The 24,865-nt window shown below is 43.6% G+C and overlaps 1 protein-coding gene across 1 annotated transcript in view; it reads right to left on the bottom strand.

The window, feature by feature from the left end:
• Positions 1–577: 577 nt before the first annotated feature.
• Positions 578–24,865, bottom strand: part of LOC140727994 (coagulation factor X-like) — a 43,401-nt gene continuing 19,113 nt past the window's right edge. The window contains exons 4-8 of the mRNA XM_073046069.1: positions 17,235–17,348; positions 14,747–14,878; positions 12,049–12,218; positions 3,590–3,707; positions 578–1,547 (exon numbers count right to left, since the gene is read on the bottom strand). Of these exons, the coding sequence (XP_072902170.1) occupies positions 979–1,547; positions 3,590–3,707; positions 12,049–12,218; positions 14,747–14,878; positions 17,235–17,348 (1,103 nt within the window). The 3' untranslated portion in view covers positions 578–978. The remainder of the gene's footprint in view (positions 1,548–3,589; positions 3,708–12,048; positions 12,219–14,746; positions 14,879–17,234; positions 17,349–24,865) is intronic.

Here is a 24,865-nt window from a genome sequence, read left to right as displayed (position 1 = left end):
TGAAGCCCTTCTCTGGTTCCGGGCACCCTGGGGGTATATATGATGGCATGTACAGAGGGTTCACTCTCTTTCTTTTCTGCCACTTCAGGCTGAATTTGCAACCAGTCCTGAAGGACCACTGAGAGACAGCATAGACCCCCACCCCCCCACCGTGGTTTGTTTAATTAAGCATTTATGCATAGCGTGCTTATTTCTTGGTTTTATAGATGGGGGAGATTTAGTAGTGTATCTGTTCATTTAAAGGGCAGCTGAACGTACGGTGCAGAGGTTTTGGATACCTTAGACAAATACTTGCTTAGCTAGATACTTGACTTAGCGTTCCACTGTTTGTGAAATAAATATCCCACGCACCCGTTTTTAAATCAGATTCTCCTGCTTCATTGATTGGATCCTTGAACCCACTCTCCCACGTTACAGTTACCATTGTAAATAGCACAATTTTGTTCATCCACTGCCACTGTACATTTCTACTATCATCAATGTACATTTCAGTCAACCAGTTTCTGTACACTCACATAATTTAGTTTGTCTGCCACAATTAAACAGTCTTCAGTGTGCATTGGTGTGATGATATATACCATTTGCCTTCCAGATATAGTCACATTCTGATGGTAATTTTTATTCTGAATATTATTGGTGCACTTTTCAGAGATGGCACGTACACTCTGGGACAACTGCTTGCTGGTTGATATTTTACATACAGCATTAGACTATAACGTGGGAAAAAGATGACGTAGTGTAATTATACGAAAATCTTTAAAAAATTTAAATTTCCTTTGTAACCCTAATGTAGATAAATGGAGCCAACTATTGATAATAGGTCTAATTTTAATTATGTCACAAAGACTGCATTTAATTTCTATGTTCAGCTCTGATGTACTGTATGTTGGAATTAATGGTGAGGAAGTCAAACTTTGTAATATATTTGCAAAGTGGGGTGTCTAGCCTGCACATATTAAAATGAAATGCATTTTCAATCTAATTATGTGTGAGTGGGTAAGTAGACATTTCTTTCATAACATATTTAATCCATTTGATGTATTTTGACACCTTTGTGTAGATGCCATATTTCCCTTTCTGTGCACATCCTTCTCCCCAGCTTACAATCCCAGTCAAAAACCAAGTGTTCTTGTGATTGGTGACATGAGGGCCTCCACTGTCCCCTCGGCAGGAGTCTTTGTTCTCATTACTGTAGCCAGCACAGAACATGTTCTGAGACACAGGGAACCGACTGGATTCAATGCACTTGGCCCGATCGATGTAAGGCACAGTGAGCCGCTGCAGCTTGGTGGATGTCACACCGTGGTCTTGGAGACGGCCCCAGCCACTAACTAACGCGTTGGGCTGATTCATCAGAACTTGTTCCGCAAAGTTTTTATGGGGAATACAAATTGGTACAACATGCTGATTGAGTTGTAGCGGGTTCTTCAAAACCAGAATTGCAATGTCATTATCAAATGTGTATTTTTCGAATTGAGGATGGGAGATTAACATCGTAACCTCTTGTCGCTGCTCTGTACCTTCTTCCAAATTGATATCAAATTCACCTGCATGTAGCAATAGAAATATCCAAATAAGATCTTTTGAATCTTTAATTAATGGTTAAATTTCTATCAAATTATTTGCAAGTTATGGATTCTACTCTGCAAACCAGAGCAAAAATCTAGTGGTTTTACAACTGGGTACCGGCAAAGTGCTGGAGGTTAACCTCGCGATAGACTGGCACCCTATCCGGCGGTGGGGAAGAGTCTCGTAGTCTCAGTGGCTTCACGCCGTGGAAACTGGCATAAGCACTGGCCTGATGAGCCTATAAGGCTCGGGACAGACTTTAACTTTAACTCAGTGACCAGTGGTGTTCACACAAATCTATTCTGTGACCCCTGCTCTTTGTGATTTTATAAATGATTTGGATGAGCAAGTGGAAGGGAAAGTTAGTAAATTTGCAGGTGACACAAAGTTTGGTGATGTTGTGGGTAGTATAGAAGGTTGTTGTAGATTATGATGGGACATTGATAGGATGCAGAGCCGGGCTGAGATGGAGTCAATGTGGAAAAGGGTGAAGTGATTCATTTTGTAATGTTGAACATAAAGGCAGAGTGCAAGGTTCTGGCAGGATTCCAATGTGGAGGGACACCAGGATCTTGGCTCCACATTCAGAGATTCCTCAAAGCTGCCGAGCAAGTTGATAGGATGATCAAGAAGGCACGTAGTGCACTTGTCTTCATTAGCTGGGCTTCTGAATTCAAGAGCCATGAGGTAATGTAGCAGCTCTTTGAAACTCTGGTTAGACAACTTGGAGTACTGTGTTCATTTCTGTTTGCCACATCATAGGAAGGATGTGGGTGCAGAGGAGGTTTGCCAGGATGTTGCCTGGATTAGAGAACATGTCTTATGCAGAAAGATTGAGCAAGCTGGGTCTTTTCTCTTTGGAGCAAAGGAGGTGATTTAATAGAGGTGAGTAAAATGATAATGCACTAATGCACTTCCAGTGTTGGTTGTAGAGGCAGATACATTAGGGACATTTAAAAGGCTATTTGTGGGAGGAGAGTGTTAGATTAAATTTGGAGTAGTTTAAAAGGTAGGCACAACATTGTGTACTGAAGGACCTGCATGGTGCTGTAGCTCTGTTTAAGATAAAAGGGCGACATTGTCTGAAAGAAGAGAACTAGATGTAAAAATGGAATCATGCATCATGGAAATGATCCCACCAGTGCTCAGATCACCAAACACCCACTTACACTGCTCCTATGTTAGTTCTTTCAACTCCCATTTGATTGGCTTGTCACTTACCTATGTTAGGAATGATTTACAACTGTCAGTTAACCTACAAACCTGCATATCCTGAGGAGCGCTAGGAAACAGGAGCAACACGGGAAAACCCACGCAATCGGTCACAGGGGACAGACAGGACAACCAGGTGGCACACTCATCAGCTTGTCGCAAATTCCAATCGACCAGCTTGTCTGTTTAATTGAAATTCAGGGCTGGAATTTGATGGAAAGTGCCACCTACAGCTGAAATCTTAAATTTGTAGAAAAATTCTGCACTTAGCGAAGTTGACAATGAGGTAATAATCCTTTTGTCTATAAGTGGGTGGCACAATGGTGTACAGACAGAACAGTAGCATAGAGGCTAGTGTAACACTTTACAGCATCAGCGATCGGGTTCAATTCCCGTTGCTGACTTCAGGAATTTGTACATCTTCCCATGACCATGCATGCTTCCACTGGGTGCTCCAGTAACCCCCTCACATTCCAAAGGTGTTTGGATTAGGAAAAGTTTGTAAGTTATGGACGTGCTATGTTGGCAGCCTGCCAGCTGCCCTCACTGTGTTAGTCTTTGACCCAAACAGCACTTTTCACTTTAGGATTCAAAGTACACATAACAAAGAAAGACCATATTTAATCTTTAACCTGTAGGAAGAGCAATAATTAAAAATTAGATGTTAGAAAAAAATTGAAGAAACATGGATTTTACAGGAAAAGCATGAAACACAGAATAAATCAGAGAAACTGCTTAACATTTTCCACTGTATTTGAAATAAGAATCACAATTTATCAATAAAGCAATGTAGAAAAAGAGTTCTCACCAGCAACAGCAGTGATGGCCTTGGTGTGGTTAAGGCAATGGGCTGCACTCACTAGTAACCGTTCATTTAGAATCGTGGCTCCACAAAATACTGTGTCAGTTTCATCAAGTAATAGGATCTGTTGGTTAATTAATATATTACATTAAGATGATTATTTTAATAGGATTTATAATATTATTATTCTAATAGGATCTGTTGGTTAATTAATATAAAATCATTATTTTGCACTGAGGGCAATGTGAAACTATAGCCAGCAGGTCACAAATGGTTTGAGAGTCATGGTGAACTGCCAGCCTTAATTAGGCCCTTTGGAATTCATTCAGTTCAGGACCTGCCGCTGGTCCATTCACAAATACTGAAATTGAAGTTGCTTTACTCATGCTGATCTTCCTCGAGGACACGATCATGCAGTTGGTGAACAGAATCTGGGTGATAGTTAAGAGGAGATGCCTTGGTGTTCTCGTGTGGACTTGCATGTTCAAATGGAGGAGAAGCAGAAAACAAAAAGAAGAGTACTGGTTTTCCAGTCCGAGTCAATTATAGTTTCTGCTGGACGAGCAAGGTTATTCAAGGACATTCACTTTGTTTTGGGGAAGCTCATAACTGAAGAACAGTTTAACTTTGAAAGAGGAACCAAGGAGGGCTGCTCGGTGTGGCATATTGCCGTATACTGGTGTGTGATCTAGTAAATGTGGATTTCAGCAACGTGTTTGACTGGTCAGGTGGGCAAATGCCCTTGGGATCCAAAAGAAGGTAATATTAGATTCAAAGCTGGGTTGTAATGACTGAGAGAGTACAGTGGATTGCCCAGGCCTTAAAACTGGAGTCCTGCTTTAATTCATGATTTAAATAGCAAGGTCAAGTACCCATTAAGAAGACCATGAGAGAGAGGGGCAGAATTAGATCATTCATCCCACCATTCAATCACGGCTGATTTATTATCCCTTTCAACCTCATTCTCCTGCCTTTGCCCCGTAACCTTTGATATCCTTATTAATCAAGAACCTAAAAACTTCTTCGTTAAATATACGAAAGGACTTGGTCTTCACAGCTATCTGTGGCAAAGAATTCCACAGATTCACCACCATCTGGCTAAAGAAATTCCTCCTCTTCTCTGTTTTAAAGGGATGTCCTTCTATTCAAAGATTGTGTTGTCTGGTGCTAGAGTCTCGCACTAATGGAAACATTCTCTCCACATCAATTCTATCTATTCTCCCCATGTAGAAAAAGCCTTTCATTTCCTTTCGGTTAGTCCTGACGAAGGGTCTCGGCCCGAAACGTCGACATCGCTTCTCCCTATAGATGCTGCCTAGCCTGCTGTGTTCTACCAGCATTTTGTGTGTGTTGTTGTTTCATTTCATCAGCCACATCATTAACATACAATGTGAGTAGTAGCAGACCCAGCACTGACCCCTGCTGACAGCCAAGCAGAAAAGGTCACTTTTATTCTTACTCAATGCTTTCTGTCAGACAAACAATCTTCTGTCCATGCTTGTATCTTTTCTGTAATACCATAGTCTCTTATCTTGTTTAGCAGCCTCACGTGCAGCACCTTGTCAAGACCTTCTGAAAATCCAAGCAAACAACATTCACAGACTCTCCTTTGTCTATCCTGCCTGTTGTTTCGTCAAGGAATTCCTACAGATCTGTCAGGCAAGGTTTGTTCTTAAGGAAACCATGCTGACTTCAGCCTCCAACTATTCTCGATAACGGACTCTCATCTTGCCAACCAGTGAAGTCAAGCTTATAATTTCCTGCCTTTTTAAAGAGAGTAATGACATTTACAATTTTTAATTTCTATGGAATCATTCCAGAATCTAGTGATCAATAAAAGATTTTTACTAATGTCAACCTCTTTAGCTACCCTCTACAGAAGCCAGGGGCGTAGTCCACCTGGTCCAGGTGACCTATCTTTCAGCTTCCCCAGCACAAGGTAACAATGACTAGACTCACTTCTGCCCCCTGACATTCATGAATTTCTGGCATGCTGCCGGTCCTCCACAATAATACCCGACACAAAATGATCATTTCCTTGTTGCCTATTACTACCTCTCCCACATCATTTTCCATCATCTACTCTGGCCTTTCATTTACTCTTCATGTATCTTAAAACATCTTGATATCATCTTTTACATTTTGGCTAGTTTATTTTCATATTTCATTTTTTCTCTCTTTATTGCTTTTTAGTTGCCTTTTGTTGGTTTTTAAAAACTTCCCAATTCTCTAAATTTCCACTAATTTTTGCTGTATTGTATGCCATCTCTTTTGCTTTTTGCTATCTTTGACTTCCCTTGTCAGGCATGGTTACGTAATTTTCCTTCTAAAATACAGTTCTTCTTTGGGAGGAACTGATCTTGTGTGTTCCAAATTACTCCCATTATTCAGCCATTGCTGCTGTACCGTCATCTCTGCTAGTCCCCCCCCCCCCCCCAATCAACTTTGGACAACTCCTCTCTCATACCTCTGTAGTTACCTTTTCTCAGCTGTAACATTGATACATCCAGTTTTAGCTTCTCCCTCTCAAATTGCAGCTTGAATTCTATTATATTCTGATCAGTGTCTCCTAAGGGTTCCTTTACCTAATCACTGTTCCCTCTAAACTGTGCGAGTGAGCAGCGACTGAAATGCTCCTGTGCACGTAGCCATTGTTGCTGTGTCGCAGGTAGGGTATTCATTAGTCTCAGGTTGACGGAAGAAACTGTTACCCAGTCTGGCAGTCCTCGTGTCTATGCTCCTGTACCTTCTTTCTGACAGCAGTAGGTCAAAGAGATTGTGGGATGGATGATAGGAATTCTCAACAATGCTTCAGGCTCTATCGTATACTACACTCCCGGTAAATGCCACAAATATGAGGGCGGGAGACCTTGGTGATCCTCTTGGCAGCTTTTATTATCCTCTGTAGGGTCTTGCAGTCTGATACTTTGCAGCATCCTTACCTCACAAGGATGCATCCAGACAGGACAGTCTCCATGGTTCTCAGAAAGCTGTTAGAATGGGGGCGGGGAACCTTGCGCATCTCAATCTCCTCAGAAAGAACAGACACTGTTGTGTCTTTTTGACTAATAAGGAGGTTTTGTGGGACAGGTTAGATTGTCTGTTATGTGCACACTAAAGAAAAGGAACTTAGTGCTCTTCATTCTCTCCACAGAAGGGCCGTTGATGTGGAATGGAGAGTGGTCAGCCTGCACCTGGTTGAAGTCCAAAATCATCTCCTTTGCCTTGTGCACATTGAGACTCAGTTTGTTGTTCTGTCACCATTTGACAAGCTTCTGTCCCTCCTCTCTGAATACCGACTCATCATTGTTGCTGATCAGACCAACCACTGCTGCATCATCGGCCAACTTGGTGATGTGTTTGGCCTGCATCTAGCAGTGCAGTTATAGATTGAACAGCAGCAGGCTGAGCACACAGCCATGGGGGATGCCAGTGCTGAGCACACAGCCATGGGGGATGCCAGGGCTGAGCACACAGCCATGGGGGATGCCAGTGCTGAGCACACAGCAATGGGGGATGCCAGTGCTGAGCACACAGCCATGGGGGATGCCAGGGCTGAGCACACAGCCATGGGGGATGCCAGTGCTGAGCACACAGCCATGGGGGATGCCAGTGCTGAGCACACAGCCATGGGGGATGCCAGTGCTGAGCACACAGCCATGGGGGATGCCAGTGCTGAGCACACAGCAATGGGGGATGCCAGTGCTGAGCACACAGCCATGGGGGATGCCAGTGCTGAGCACACAGCAATGGGGGATGCCAGGGCTGAGCACACAGCCATGGGGGATGCCAGTGCTGAGCACACAGCAATGGGGGATGCCAGTGCTGAGCACACAGCAATGGGGGATGCCAGTGCTGAGCACACAGCCATGGGGGATGCCAGCGCTTAGTGCAGTGGAGCTTGGGATGATGCTGCTAACTTGCACTGACTAGGGTCTTTTTGTCAAGAAGCCCAAGAGCAAGGTACAGAGAAGGGCGTTGAGCAACGATTGCATTAAACTCAAGCTGAAGTTGAGGAACAGCGTTTGGTTTGAGTGGTAGGTGAACTGGAAAGGGTCCAATGCAACTGGAAGATGGGATTTTACATGATCCGTTACCAGCTGCTCAAAGCTCTTCATGATGGCTGAAGTGGATAGTGGTCATTTAGGCCAGATACTCTACCTCTTTTGGCACTGTCTTAAAGCCTGCAGGGTCAGTGGGTTGTTACAAAGAGATATTAAAGATATCTGTTAGCAGTGGGGTGCAATCCCTCAGCATCTCACCAGGTATGTTGTCTGGCCCTGCAGCTTTGTCTGGGTTTACCCTGGCTAGGATCCTCCCTGCCTCTGCTGCGGCCAGACAAGGTGCCTGTTCCTCGGGGAGAAGGGGTTTCCTCGAGGTCACATTATTTAATGTATTGAATTTGATCCACTAATCATTGTCATTCTCAAAGACCTATTTTCACTAATCTTAGACGAATTACATTTATTTCCTTGTCAGTTAACTCTCTGAATTTCCCATGGGGATCAGTGAATGTCACATGACAATCCATTTGGTGCTTGCCAACAACCATGTGGCAACCATCATGATTGCTAATGCACCAACCCTGGGCCCACATGAACCTGTAAAAGAAGCCTCCTATGCTATCTAGACATGACACTGTTGAGCATCCCCGAGGAGGATAAGGTAATTCTCTCAGGGAACTTCAATGTCAGGGTCTGTCAGGACTTCAACATTTGGAAGAGTACCATAGGCAAGGAAGGCGTTGGCAAGATCGACTCAAGCAAAGTACCACTTCTCACCATATTTGCTGAGCACACTCTTATCATCGTTAGCACTCACCTCCATCAGAAAAGCAAATTTAAGGCATTTGGCATTACCCTCGATCTAAGCAGTGGCATTTCATTGACTATGTTATTGTGTGAGCCAGGGACCACTGTGATGTGAACATCACAAAGGCCATGGTTGGCACAGATGACTGTTGGACAGATTATCTGCCCCACCATGCTCATCACACTCATGAGAAAGAGGAGGGTTCACAGAAGCAGACCAGGACAATATTAAAACTCAAGGGCCTACTTGACACTGCCACCCAGCATCACCTTCAGCCCTCATTTGGGGAAAACCACTAACCACTAATATTTGGAGAATATTGAAGAAGACGGAGTTCTGCTTAAATCCACCATCCTCTATATTTACAAAAACACCTTTGCACATGAGTCCAAGAAACATCAAGATTGATTTGATGATACGACTTAGAGATAGAACAACTTTTGCGCTTGACAGAATTACATCAGCATAAGAACAAAGCCTTACTTCAGAGCCAAGGCAAATGTCCAGTACAGGGTGAAGCAGCTAAAGAACTGAGAAAGCACTGGAAATTCAGAGACTGTCAGACTCTTGTAAAATGAGATGCTTCTCCAGTGCCAACACAGAAATCTATGGCACCAGGTACTGTGGATTAAATCCCCTGTGCTCAAAGGATGGGAAGGATTTGTCAGAGGGTCAGAAGGATATTAACAATTGATGGAGAGAGCATATTCAAGAACTTCTTAGGTGTGGTAGTGCTGCTGAACCAGAGCTTACTAACCAAATTCTCCAGAGACATGTGAGAGAAGACATGGGGGAAGCTCGCATTATGAAAGAGGTCCAATATGGCATTGGGAGCTTGAAAAGTAACAAAGCCACTGGTCCTGATGGGATCCCAGCAGAGATCTTCAAGGAAGGTGGACCAGCATTCCTGCACCATATACATGCCCTGGTCCTGAAGGTCTAGGAAAAGGAACTCTTGCCCTCAGAACTCAGGGATGCTCTAGTAGTGACCATAGTTAAGAAAGGATAGAAGGCAAATTGTGGCAATTACAGAGGCATCTCCCTTTTCTTAACAAGAGGCAATGTGCTTGCATGTATCCTTGTCAACTGACTCCTTTCGCTATCTGGAGAAGTACCCCCAGAATCACTGTGTTGTTTCCGTCCATCTAGAGGTATTGCTAACATGATCTTCAGAGCACGCCAATTACAGGAAAAATGCTATGAACAAAGGCAATCCTTGTACTGTACTTAGCTTTCATAGATTTGACAAAGACATTTGATGCAGTAGACGGCCGAGTTCTCTGGCATATACTATCAAGATATGGCTGTGCTGACAAGTATTTTCAAATACTGAAGTGACTGCATGATGGTGTGTCAGCCACAGTACTCCGTATTAGTGCTGCTGGATCAGAACCCTTCACTGTGAAGACGGAAGTCAAACAGGGCTGTATCATTGCACCCACCTTATTTACCATCTTTATTGCTTCTTCACCCCATTGGTCAAAACCTGTCACAAGCAATCCCGATCATGGACTTTTGGATCATGGATCATGGCTTTTCAAACTCAGCTGGTTCAAGGTCAGCACCACCATTATCATGGAGCTTCAGTAACTGGATAACAACACCATTGCAGCATGCTCTGCAGAAGACCTCCAATATATCCTGAATGTCTTTGCCAAAGCATACAGTGACCTGTATCTTGTCTTGAATATTAAAAGACTTAGGCCCTAAATAAGTCATTACTCAACCGTTCATTTATCCAGCTCACCATAAAAATTGATGCTATTGCCCTTGAAAATGTAGACCACTTTCCGGCACAATTCCGGAATTGGCAGCATTCTCTCCTCAAAAACAGACATTGACTCGGAGATCAACCACCGCCTGGGTGGTGCTGGTGGAATCTATGCAGGATTAAGGAAAAAGTCTTTGAAGACCATGACCTATGGGTCCAAACAAAACTTTTGGTCTATAGAGTAACCATCTTTCCTACATTATTGTACAGAGCAGAATCATTTGGCACCTGGAAGTGCTGGAAAATTACCACTAAAGATTTTGAGGATCAGCTGGAAGGACAGACGCATGAACACCAGCATACTGGAGGAGGCCAACATCAACAGTATCTCCAGCATGATAAAGCAACACCAACTCCAGTGGATAGGTCATGTCATCCGGATGGCCAACTCACGTCTCCCCAAACAGATCCTTTACTCCGAGTTGAAGGGACAACAGCAAGCCTCTGGTGGGCAAAGTACCATCACAATTAGCCTGAAGAAATTCAACATTACATCTAAAAGCTGGGAAGATAGAGCTGGAGGAAATCTGTTCCTACTCTACACGAGAATGAGCTCTGCTGTGCTGCAGAGAACAAGTGGAGTCACAGCTTCGGAAGGAGAGACTGAACAGGCACTGTGGCGTGGCATCCTTGCTGGATTGGGGCAGGTCCCTCCCGTTGTTGCTGCTCTCCAGTGATTGCCTGGTGAAAGACAAGGTGGATTGCGTGCATACGTGCATTTGTCTGCAGATTACTGAGGGCTTATTCTGGCCAACAACCATCAATCTACAGGACATGTCACTCAGGGACTTGGCTATATTATATATTTTTATGTGACTGTATGTTTACTGCTATCTTGTTTATGCTATATGTTCCTTATGTTGTGTATGACTGTTGGTACAGTGTTTTTCACCTTGACCCCAGGGGAAAGTTCTGTTTGGCTGTATTCAGGATATTCATGCATGGTTGAATGACAACTCATCTAGAACATCATACTCAATTTGAGAGATTGCATGAGTATTACTGCGTGCTCAGCCCATTACCCCCACCATCGTGTGGCTAAGCATGGCTCCAATGCTATAGTCAAATCTCTTCTTGTAGGTGCAATGCTGCAATAGACAGTGGTCTGTGTCATCAAAACTGAGGAACTAATCACTGACTTCAGAAAAGGGAATTTGGGAGATCACATGCCAGTTTTCATTGGCGGGTCTCAGGAGGAGAGAGTTAGAAATGTCAGATTTCTGGCCATCAGTATTTTGGATGACCTGTCCTTGGTGCATGTAGTCACAAAGGAGGTGTAGCAGTACCTCTACTTTTTTAGAAGCTGAAGGAGATTTACATCTTTCTTTTTATATGGAAATAGAGTAGATGAGAGGGTTGAGACTGTTTGGAATCTAAAGGATGTGGAGAGAGAACAGAAGTGGTGTTCAGTCTGAGTGCAATATGAGTACAGTATGTCTGGGTATGGATCAAAGCAAATGGGATTAAAGTAGTTATTAAAGGTATGAGGACAGAACAGGGCAGTGGATGATACTGAGTTGGACAGTAAATGTGAGGGAAATGATTTAGTCTGGGTGGGTTGTTAAAGAGTATGGGCGTGAGCATGAGAGTATTAAACCAGATGTAGTGAGTAAGTATTGGACCATGTGGAGAGAACTGTCGAGTGAAGTTGATCTGGTGAGGAAATTAAAAGGTAAGTATTAAATGAATGCAATATAAAGAAACTAGGCTGAATAAAAGTCTTGCTGCAGTAAGGATTTAATTTGGAAGTAACCCATGCAGAGTAAAGTGTCTGTACTGTGCTGGGAATGGAGTGACTATACTGTTTGAGTTCAGAAAGAATTCAAAGTGAAGTGGAAACTTGTTTATTTCTAATTTGTATTCTTGGATGTATGGTAAGTACCTGCCATGGACACTGTCCCGGTGGGCAATCCTGGCCTCCCACGATTCTGATTAGTGAATTGCTGCCACTTTCTCCGTCCAGGTCAGCATCAGTGTCATTTACCATACTGCTGTTCGTAGGCACAGGATCAGTCAAAAGCAGTGGACCAACGGTCCCACACGGATTACGTACTGATCAAAGGAATAGAGAAAGTGTTTACTTAAGATACAAGCATTTTATGACTGACTTCAATACAACATCTTTGCGCTTTAGCTGATTGTGGAGTTCCTCAGATTGAGAGCTGTAGAGTGGAGTGTATAGTCTGAAGATCATGGAACAAAGCAAACCATTTAACAACTTTATTCAATAGCTTATTCATCCAACTTCTCCATCTCACCTTCCTCCAATCCCCCAGATGTTTTCCAAGTTATTTCAAATTAAAATTCTCTGGTATTACATGTGTATTTAATGGCGTACCCCTTATTATTGAGATTCTGACTAAGATCTGTCTTTATTCTTGCAGCTCCAAATCTTAGCTTGTCAGGTGATCCCATAAATTCAGTTGTACAAAACACCCTACTGCTAAGTATTGCACAAAATTATGCTGAGCAATATATTTAGTATATATTACTATATATACATACTTGTTCTCTCTTTATCATGATAAATTGGTATTATTTATTGGATGATCGACTGATATATCTTGCTGAAAAGCATTTTAATTCCATATATTATTTATTCATTAGTAATATATTTCCCTTCCTCTACCTCTTTAACTGCCTATCTCCGTTTCAGTAATCTTGAGATATTGGATTTATTGATGAATTTTGCTTGTTTCTGTGTTTTCATGATTGAATCATATGTATACATTATGTGTCCTATCCACCTGTCAGTTAAGGATTTGGCATGGCTGTTTTGTAATAATTGACTTTCTTTTATTTGCACTTCGGTCTGTCTTTGTTTTATTATTGGCTTTTGGAAGTTGTCCTCTTTCTGCTACTCAATAGATCAGCTAGCAATTTCACCTGTCTTCTGAGCAGCAGCTCAGATTTACGTTTCTTTGCTCTTTGTCTAAAATGAATTGCTTGGATCTGAGTAGGATGAGCGCAGCTAAGGTAAATGTGGGGACTAGAATGAGGCTGATGAATAACAGCAAATAAAATAATGACAGGTTTGAAAAAGGACCTGGTTTTCAGATTTGTCAAATTCCATCTTATATACATCCCTAAGAGAAAGAAGTATTCTAAAGGCAAGATGGCAAAACTGTGGCTAACATGACATGTCAAAGCCGACATAAGAGCCAAAGCATATAATAGAGCAAAAATTGATGGGAAGTTAGAGGATTGGGAAGCTTTTAAAAACCAACAGGAAGCCTAAATAAAAAGTTATTAAGAAGGTAAAGATGGAATGCAAAAGTAAGCTACCCATAATATTAAAGAGAATGTCAAAAGATTCTTATGTTACATAAGGGACGTGATTTTGAGGTACATGGAGGCACATGACAAAATGGGCCATAGTCAGCATGGTTTCCTCAAGAGGACACAGCCTCAGAATTGAGGGGTATCCTTTTGAGAACAGAGATGAGGAGGAATTTCTTTAGCCAAAAAGAGGTGAACCTGTGGAATTTGTTGCCATAAGGGACTGTGGAAGCCAAGTCTTTGTGTATAGATTCTTGATTTGTCAGGGCATGAAGTGATACTGGGATGGGGTTTGGAAGGCAGGAGATTGAAACTGAAAGGAAAAATAGATCAGCCATGATGAAATGGCAGAGCAGACTCAGCGGCCTAATTCTCCTCCTGTATCTTATGTTACAGAAGGGAAGAGAGGCAGACAGTTGCACTCTATATTGCCAGTGAGGGGACATGTGTAACCTAGTGATCCGTCTCCTACTATTACCAATAACACCTTTCCAGGATTTTTGTGGAAGCACACCTCAAATAAAGAGAAACGGAAAGCTGAAAGTCTTACCTCAGAAAGATGTGAAGCTGGTGTTCAGCTGAACATTTAAAGATGCAGAGCAAGCTTGTTAAAAGTGAGGAGCATGCCCAGTTTGTTCACTGTTGGTGCACAGATGCCAGTGGAGGGTTAGAAAGGAGAGGAAACATGAAAGGGTGTGTTTGATCATTTATGTATTTTTGGAAAGGTAGGTGGGTTGGTGAAGTTTAGAGAGGAAGGGAATGACGAGGTCTTGAACAGACTTTGAATGATTGTGTAGGGATTGGGTGCATCTGAGTAGAGGCCACCCTCCACCACCAGCAACTCGAATACTTATGCTTATTGTTTATGGGTAGGGTTTTTACAAAATTGGATCAAGATTGTTTGTATCTGTGGAAATATCCCTTGATGGGTGATAGTTATCAGTTTCTAGTATCTAGTTTGTGCTTTTATCAAATTACAATGAATTTTCTCAGAGAAAGCAACATAAGACTTAAGTAGACCAACTTATATTTTACTCTCAGTGACATCATCTCTCTGAGGACAGTGAACTCTGCGTCTACAACCAGATTATGCCACTTTATCCGCTCCATGTGAGAATTAGATAAAGCTGGAGTGAAGAGAGCAAATGAAGTGACTGGCTTGTGTTTGACTTTAAGTGAACTGAAGAATGAAATAAACAATGAAGAACATACTCTTAGCTTTCTCCACTTTGCTCAGTCATCGATGGTGCTGGCAAAAATTCCAAGATGCAGAAAATTGCAAAAGCATGCCATGTGCCTACCTGCAGGAACGCAGGATTTTCCATCTTCAGCAAGTACAAAGTCAGAATCACAGGAACACCTAGCCAGGCCGTGCTGGGCTCGGCAGTAGTGGTGGCAGCCTCCATTGTTCAGATTGCAGAGCTTTGGAATTTCTGAAAGATATAAACATGATCTGGAGCTGGGACCTAATTTTCACTGTGTTCTGGTGAAGTGGCCCAGAGCTCAGGCTTCCAGCCTCATCTCTCTCCCAGTGGGATGTGTTGGAAGATCACATAGGAGGCAACCAGTGGCAGCAGGTTCCAGAGGGAGTATCCTGAAGAGTTTCAGTTAGTGACAGCAAGACTCCAATCTGTTTTGGGGGAGTCTGCGCCTGGGGTGCAGAACAGCTGACTTTTGGTAAAGAAGACCCTGTTCCCTATTCAGTTTTGGAGCAATAAAGATTTCTAGAAGGTAGCAAAACTAGATTATTTAATAAGCCACTACCTAGTTTTGCCAGTTGAATTGTCCAGGTAGACTCATTATCTCAGCTTGTTCCTGCCCACTGAACTCATATCTAGATACCTCAACTCTGTCTTATCCTTCCTAGTTCAGACCCTTCCTACTACATCTGTGACTCTTCACTCGCGCGGGATCTTTTCAAGGATTTCAGGTTCCCTGGGCCCCATCATCTTATTTTTACTATGGACGTCCAGTCCCTCCATACCTCCATCCCCCACCAGGAAGGCCTCAAAGCTCCCTGTTTCTTTCTGGACACCAGACCCAACCAGTTCCTCTCCACCACCACTCTCCTCTACCTAGCAGAACTTGTCCTCACTCTCAATAATTTCTCCTTTGGCTCTTCCCACTTCCTTCAAACAAAAGGTGTAGCCATGGGATGTTGCATGGGTCCCAGCTATGCTTGCCTGTCTGTGGGCTATGTAGGATAGTTTATGTTCTAAGCCTACAAAGGTGATCGTCCTGCACTTTTCCTACGCTACATCGACGACTGCATTGGTGCTGCTTCCTGCACCCGTGCTGAACTAATTGATTTTATCCACTCTGCTTCCAACTTACACCTGGCCCTTAAATTTACCTGGTCTATTTCCAACACCTCCTCCCCTTTCTCAAACTCTTTGTCTCCATCTCTGGAGATAGCTTATTTGGTGATGTTGACTATAAACCAATGGATTCTCACATCTAGATGGACTATACCTCGTCCCACCCTGTTACTTGTAAAAATGTCATCCCTTTACTCAATTCCTCCGTCTCCATCGCATCTGCTCTCAGGATGAGGCTTTTCATTCTAGAATGAAGGAGATGTCCTCCTTTCTCAAAGAAAGGGGTTTCCCTTCCTCCACCATCAGTGCTGTTTTCAACCACATCTCTTCCATTTCACGCACATCTGCTCTTACCCCATCTTCTGCCAAGTCCTCACTTACCACCCCACTAGCCCTCGCATCCAGCACATAATTCTCCGAAACTTCCACCATCTCCAACTGGATCCCACCACCAAGCACATCTTTCCTTCTCCCCCCGCCCACTTTCTGCTTTCCACAGGGATCACTCTCTATGAAACTCCCTTGTCCATTTGTCCCTCCCTGGCTCTCCTGGCACTTATCCTTGTAAATGGTACAAGTGCTACACCTGCTCCTACACCTTCTCCTTCACTACCATTCATAGCCCCTAACAATCCTTCCAGGTGAGATGACACTTCACCTGTGAGTCTGTTGGGGTCATGTATTGTGTCCGGTGCTCCCTGTGTGGCATCCTGTATATCAGTGAGTCCCGATGTAAATTGGGAGACCATTTCACTGAGCAGCTCCAACAGAAAAAGCGGGATCTTCCAGTGGTCACCCATTTTAATTCCACATCTCATTCCCATTCCAATATGTCTATCCATGGCCTCCTCCACTGTCATGATAAGGCCACACTCAGGTTGGAGGAACAACACCTTTTATCCCATCTGTGTAGCCTCCAGCCTGATGGCATGAACTTCCTATAATGTCCTCCCACCCTCCCTTCCCCATTCCCTATCCCTTTTCCTTCTCTCCTTATATCCTTGCCGGCTCACCGCCTCCCTCGGGTGCTTCTGTCCCCCTTTTCTTTCTTCCATGGCCTTCTGTCCTCTCCTATCAGATGTCCCCTTCTCCAGCCCTGTATCTCTTTCACCAATCAACTTCCCAGCTCTTTACTTCACACCCCTCCCCCTCCTGGTTTCACCTATCACCTTGTGTTTCTCCCTCCCCCCCCCCCACCCTTTTAATTCTGCTCCTCAGCTTCTTTTCTCCAGTCCTGCTGAAGAGTCTCGGCCTGAAGCATCGACTGTACTCGTTTCCATCGATGCTGCCTGGCCTGCTGAGTTCCTCCAGCATTTTGTGTGAGGGAAATTGCTGGGAATGTGGGAAGATTGAAATGGGGTTAGTACAGCATTAGTGTAAGTGAGAGCTAGATGGTTAGTCTGAGTTTGTGAGGCTGAAGGAGTGGTATGACTCTATGACTTGGATAATATTGAAAATTCCTGCACTTTACCGATTTCACAGTTGATGCCTTTAAAACCTTCTAGGCAGGTGCACTTATACAGGTTGATGCCGTCACTGCAGCTGCCTTGATTCTTGCAGGGGTTGGATTCGCACTGGTTCCCATCTGCAGGGACAGCGAGGGACATGAATATGAAATATGTTTATGGAATTCCTTTCTCTACCCAGTAGATCAATTCACGCAATGAATGATTCCTAATTATCGATCTCTGTGGAACAAAGGGAAACTAATTTAAAGCAATTGTAAATATGGGAGGAAAATATTATTTATAGAAACAGTGAACTATCATGGTTTATTGCTCCCCAAACCTCCATGTAACATCTTTTTGAGTGCTGGTTACAGTCTTGTCTCTTTGGTGGGTGGTTCCAAGTTCCTGGGATTTTAGCAGAAAACTCTTGGTTGGCACTTCATCGTAGTTCTGGATAACTTGTCTGTTAGACATTAATTCCAGGCCTGCCTCACATGGCAGTATTTTGGAAAAGCTGAGGGAACATTGTTAGAGAGGAACTGAAATAAAAATCTTTGACATTGGGTGAATAGTGGTATGAATCTGGAACTCAGGTGGGAGACAGAAATGTGCCATTTTTGGATGATCATCCGAAGATCCATAAATTACTGTTCTACTGAACAAGGACTCTATGAATCTGAAATACATTTTTGGTTGTTGTGTATAGATGAGGCAAACATGCTATCAATCTCAAAGAATTAGCAAATAATTTTTGCTCAGTCAACATTTCTAACAAATGATTTTCTTGCATTTTATCACACTACTGCTCATGACAATTGTGGACTCACACTTAAAAGCAACTCACATCCCATTTTGGGCGTACTAAAGTGTGCTGTATCCATTGAAGTCTGAGCCTGTGCCCTCTGGTCCTAAACCCCCACCAAAGGAAGCATGTCTACTCTATCTAGGCTTTTCAATATTCAATGAGTTCACCACTCATTCTTCTAAACTCCAGTGAGTACAGACCCAGAGCCATCAAATGCTCTTCATACATTAAATCTTTCATTCCCAGGGCCATTCTCATAAACCTCTTCTGGTCCCCCTCCAATGCTAGCACACCTTTCTTGGATAAGGAGCCCAAAACTGCTCACCTCACAATACATTGAGTGCGGTCTGATAAAGTCTCACCATTACACCCTTGATTTTTGATTTTATATATAAACCATATAACAATTACAGCGCGGAAACAGACCATCTTAGCCCTTCTAGTCCATGCCGAACGCTTACTCTCACCTAGTCCCACTGACCCGCACTCAGTCCATAACCCTCCATTCCTTTCCTGTCCATATACCTATCCAATTTTACTTTAAATTACAATACAGAACCTGCCTCTACCACTTCTACTGGAAGCTCGTTCCACACAGCTGCCACTCTCTGAGTAAAGAAATTCCCCCTCGTGTTACCCTTAAACTTTTTCCCCTTAACTCTCAAATCATGTCCTCTTGTTTGAATCTCCCCTACTCTCAATGGAAAAAGCCTATCCACGTCAACTCTATCTATCCCCCTCATAATTTTAAATACCTCTATCAAGTCCCCCCTCAACCTTCTACACTCCAAAGAATAAAGACCTAACTTGTTCAACCTTTCCCTGTAACTTAGGTGCTGAAACCCAGGTAACATTCTAGTAAATCTTCTCTGTACTCTATTTTTTTGACATCTTTCCTATAATTCAGTGACCAGAACTGTACACAATACTCCAAATTCGGCCTTACCAATACCTTGTACAATTTTAACATTACATCCGAACTCCTGTACTCAATGCTCTGATTTATTAAGGCCAACGTATCAAAAGCTTTCTTCAGCACCCTATCCACATGAGATTCTACCTTCAGGGAACTATGCACCATTATTCCTAGATCACTCTGTTCTACTGCATTCTTCAATGCCCTACCATTTACCATGTTTGTCCTATTTGGATTATTCCTACCAAAATGTAGCAGCTCGCACTTCTCAGCATTGAACTTCATCATGAAATGAACACCGACATTGCATTTGCCGTCCTTGTGACTAACTGGAGGAAGAACAATACCCTGGCTGGGAGGTTTGCTAATGCTACTCGGGAGGGTTTAAACTAGTTTTGTTGGAGACTGTGAACAAGAGCACCAGGTCAGTAAGTGAAGGGTCGGACTGGTAGATAGACAGGGACGGTATTGAAAAGCAAATTTGAAGTAACAAGTAAGATGGGTCAGATAGTTTGAAGGATGTATATTTTAACGGGAGACAGTGATGAACTTAGAGCATAGATCAGTACATGGAACTACGATGTTGTGGTAATTACTGAAACTGGGTTTAGAGGGGGCAGCAATGGATGGTAATGTAACAGGTTTTTGAAGTTTTAGAAAAGATAAAGAAGGAGGTAAAAAAGGTGGGAGGGTTGGTGAGTTCCACAACTAATGAGGGACAATATCAGAGCTGCACTCAGCAGAGATGTACTAGAGGGGTCAGACACAGGGTCCATTTGGGTAGAACTCAGGAATCGGAAGGGTGTAATCACACTGATGGATTGTACTACAGACCCCCGTACACCCACTGGGACATTGAGGAACAGATATGTAAACAGAATATGTAAACATTGAATCAGAAGGGTGTAATCACACTGATGGATTGTACTACAGACCCCCGTACACCCACTGGGACATTGAGGAACAGATATGTAAACAGAATATGTAAACATTGAATCAGAAGGGTGTAATCACACTGATGGATTGTACTACAGACCCCCGTACACCCACTGGGACATTGAGGAACAGATATGTAAACAGAATATGTAAACATTGAATCAGAAGGGTGTAATCACACTGATGGATTGTACTACAGACCCCCGTACACCCACTGGGACATTGAGGAACAGATATGTAAACAGAATATGTAAACATTGAATCAGAAGGGTGTAATCACACTCATGGGATTGTACTACAGACCCCCGTACACCCACTGGGACATTGAGGAACAGATATGTAAACAGAATATGTAAACATTGAATCAGAAGGGTGTAATCACACTCATGGGATTGTACTACAGACCCCCGTACACCCACTGGGACATTGAGGAACAGATATGTAAACAGAATATGTAAACATTGAATCAGAAGGGTGTAATCACACTGATGGATTGTACTACAGACCCCCGTACACCCACTGGACATTGAGGAACAGATATGTAAACAGAATATGTAAACATTGAATCAGAAGGGTGTAATCACACTGATGGATTGTACTACAGACCCCCGTACACCCACTGGGACATTGAGGAACAGATATGTAAACAGAATATGTAAACATTGAATCAGAAGGGTGTAATCACACTCATGGAATTGTACTACAGACCCCCGTACACCCACTGGGACATTGAGGAACAGATATGTAAACAGAATATGTAAACATTGAATCAGAAGGGTGTAATCACACTGATGGATTGTACTACAGACCCCCGTACACCCACTGGAACATTGAGGAACAGATATGTAAACAGAATATGTAAACATTGAATCAGAAGGGTGTAATCACACTCATGGGATTGTACTACAGACCCCCGTACACCCACTGGGACATTGAGGAACAGATATGTAAACAGAATATGTAAACATTGAATCAGAAGGGTGTAATCACACTCATGGGATTGTACTACAGACCCCCGTACACCCACTGGGACATTGAGGAACAGATATGTAAACAGAATATGTAAACATTGAATCAGAAGGGTGTAATCACACTGATGGATTGTACTACAGACCCCCGTACACCCACTGGACATTGAGGAACAGATATGTAAACAGAATATGTAAACATTGAATCAGAAGGGTGTAATCACACTGATGGATTGTACTACAGACCCCCGTACACCCACTGGGACATTGAGGAACAGATATGTAAACAGAATATGTAAACATTGAATCAGAAGGGTGTAATCACACTGATGGATTGTACTACAGACCCCCGTACACCCACTGGACATTGAGGAACAGATATGTAAACAGAATATGTAAACATTGAATCAGAAGGGTGTAATCACACTGATGGATTGTACTACAGACCCCCGTACACCCACTGGGACATTGAGGAACAGATATGTAAACAGAATATGTAAACATTGAATCAGAAGGGTGTAATCACACTGATGGATTGTACTACAGACCCCCGTACACCCACTGGGACATTGAGGAACAGATATGTAAACAGAATATGTAAACATTGAATCAGAAGGGTGTAATCACACTGATGGATTGTACTACAGACCCCCGTACACCCACTGGGACATTGAGGAACAGATATGTAAACAGAATATGTAAACATTGAATCAGAAGGGTGTAATCACACTGATGGATTGTACTACAGACCCCCGTACACCCACTGGGACATTGAGGAACAGATATGTAAACAGAATATGTAAACATTGAATCAGAAGGGTGTAATCACACTGATGGATTGTACTACAGACCCCCGTACACCCACTGGGACATTGAGGAACAGATATGTAAACAGAATATGTAAACATTGAATCAGAAGGGTGTAATCACACTCATGGGATTGTACTACAGACCCCCGTACACCCACTGGGACATTGAGGAACAGATATGTAAACAGAATATGTAAACATTGAATCAGAAGGGTGTAATCACACTGATGGATTGTACTACAGACCCCCGTACACCCACTGGGACATTGAGGAACAGATTTGTAAACAGAATATGTAAACATTGAATCAGAAGGGTGTAATCACACTGATGGATTGTACTACAGACCCCCGTACACCCACTGGGACATTGAGGAACAGATATGTAAACAGAATATGTAAACATTGAATCAGAAGGGTGTAATCACACTGATGGATTGTACTACAGACCCCCGTACACCCACTGGGACATTGAGGAACAGATATGTAAACAGAATATGTAAACATTGAATCAGAAGGGTGTAATCACACTGATGGATTGTACTACAGACCCCCGTACACCCACTGGGACATTGAGGAACAGATATGTAAACAGATTAAGGAAATGTGTAAAAATAAAAGGGTTATTGTCATGGGGGATTTCAATGTCCTTAAGATAAACAGGGACCTTCTCAGTGCAAGGCGTTTACATGGGGCAGAATTTGTTAGGTCTTTTTTGGATGTCTTAGGCTCAAGTTTCGGTGTCAGAGTTCTGCCGAAGTCCAGAGAAAGAGTATAAAAAAGCACAGATTTGGTATGTCAACAAATACACTCAAAAACTATAGATGTACCGTGGAGAGCATTCTGACAGGCTGCATCACTATCTGGTATGGGGCGGGGGGAGGGGGGGCTACTGCACAGGACCAAGAGAAGCTGATGCGGTTTGTAAATTTAGTCGGCTCCATCTTGGGTACTTCCCTAGAAAGTACCCAGGATGTCTTCAAGGAGTGGTATTTCAGAAAGGTAGCATCCATTATTAAGAACCTTCAACACCCAGAGCATGTCCTTTTCTCACTGTTACCATCAGGTAGGAGGTACAGAAGCCTGAAGGCACACACCCAGCGATTCAGGAATATCTTCTTCCATTCTGCCATCCGATTCCTAAATGGACATTAATCTCCTGAACACTACCTCACTTTTTGATATATATATTATTTGATTTTTGCACAATTTTTAATCTATTCAATATATGTATACCTGAATTGATTTATTTGTGTTTTTTCTATATTATGTATTGCATTGAACTGCTGCTGCTAAGTTCACTAATTTCATGACACATGCCGATGATAATAAATCTGATTCTGATTCTGAGGCTGGTCTTCTTGGGCTGCGCAGGCCCGGGAAGTGTTGGAGTCAGATCCTCAGTTTGGAGTCTGAGAGTGGACTCCAGACAATCCATCTTTTTGGTGGCTCAAGTTGCAGGGAGTGGGAGTGTTGGTGTCAGGACTCTGTGGAAGTCAGGAGGGAAAGGATAAAAGGAGCAGATTAGGGCAAGGCCAACCTTTTACAGCTGTGCAGTAAGTGTCAGTATCAGAGGCTCATGTGGAAGGGCATCCAGGACATCACCAACTACAGGACAACATCACCTGACTGTGCGGGTGATGCCTCCCTCCCAGGTGAGCTGAATAACTTCTATGCCAGTTTTGAGGCGGAAAATGATGTGGTAATGAGGAAGTCCACCCCTCCTCCAAATGACTAGGTGCTGTGTCTCACTGTGGCCAATGTGAGAAGAACCCTGTGCAGGGTCAACCCACGGAAGGCTGCTGGACCAGACAACATTCCTGGTAGAGTGCTCAGAGGATGTGCAGACCAGCTAGCAGATGTTCTCACTGACATCTTCAACATCTCCCTGAGCAGCGCCACCATTCCAATGTGCTTGAAGGCCGCCACCATCGTCCCCATGCCGAAGAAGTCTTCAGTGTCCTGCCTAAATGACTACCGTCCCGTTGCACTTACATCCATCATCATGAAGTGTTTCAAGAGGCTCATCATGAGGCATATCAAGACCCTGCTGCCCCCCTCACTGGACCCCCTGCAGTTTGCGTACCGTCCCAACCGCTCAACAGATGATGCCATTGCCACCACCCTCCACCTGGCCCTAACCCACCTGGACAAAAAAGACACGTACGTTGGAATGCTGTTCATAGACTTCAGTTCAGCATTCAACACAATCATCCCTCAGAAACTGATTGGAAAGCTGAGCCTACTGGGCCTGAACACCTCCCTCTGCAACTGGATCCTAGACTTCCTGACTGGGAGACCTCAGTCAGTCCGGATCGGGAGCAGCATCTCCAACACCATCACACTGAGCACGGGGGGCCCCCAGGGCTGTGTGCTCAGTCCACTGCTGTTCACTCTGCTGACCCAGGACTGTGCTGCAACACACAGCTCGAACCACATCATCAAGTTCGCCAATGACACAACCATGGTGGGTCTCATCAGCAAGAACGAGTCAGCCTACAGAGAGGAGGTGCAGCGGCTAACGGACTGGTGCAGAGCCAACAACCTGTCTCTTAATGTGAACAAAACAAAAGAGATAGTGGTTGACTTCAGGAGGGCACGGAGCGACCACTCCCCGCTGAACATCGACGGCTCCTCGGTAGAGATCGTTAAGAGCACCAAATTTCTTGGTGTTCACCTGGTGGAGACTCTCACCTGGTCCCTCAACACCAGCTCCATAGCAAAGAAAGCCCAGCAGCGTCTCTACTTTCTGCGAAGGCTGAGGAAAGTCCATCTCCCACCCCCCATCCTCATCACATTCTATGGGGTTGTATTGAGAGCATCCTGAGCAGCTGCATCACTGCCTGGTTCAGAAATTGCACCATCTCGGATCACAAGACCCTGCAGCGGATAGTCAGGTCAGCTGAGAAGATCATCGGAGTCTCTCTTCCTGCCATTACGGACATTTACACTACACACTGCATCTGCAAAGCAAACAGCATTATGAAGGACCCCACACTCCCCTCATACAAACTCTTCTCCCTCCTGCCGTCTGGGAAAAGGCTCCGAAGCATTCGGGCTCTCATGACCAGACTATGTAACAGTTTCTCCCCCCAAGCTATCAGACTCCTCAATACCCAAAGCCTGGACTGACACCTTACTGCCCTATTGTCTTGTTTATTATTTATTGTAATGCCTGCACTGTTTTGTGCACTTTATGCAGTCCCGGGTAGGTCTGTAGCCT

This window comes from Hemitrygon akajei, chromosome 5 (assembly GCF_048418815.1).
Source record: "Hemitrygon akajei chromosome 5, sHemAka1.3, whole genome shotgun sequence".
NCBI classification, from domain to species: domain Eukaryota; kingdom Metazoa; phylum Chordata; class Chondrichthyes; order Myliobatiformes; family Dasyatidae; genus Hemitrygon; species Hemitrygon akajei.
Note: the sequence above shows the minus strand (reverse complement) of the source record. Positions and strands in the feature narration are given on the sequence as shown.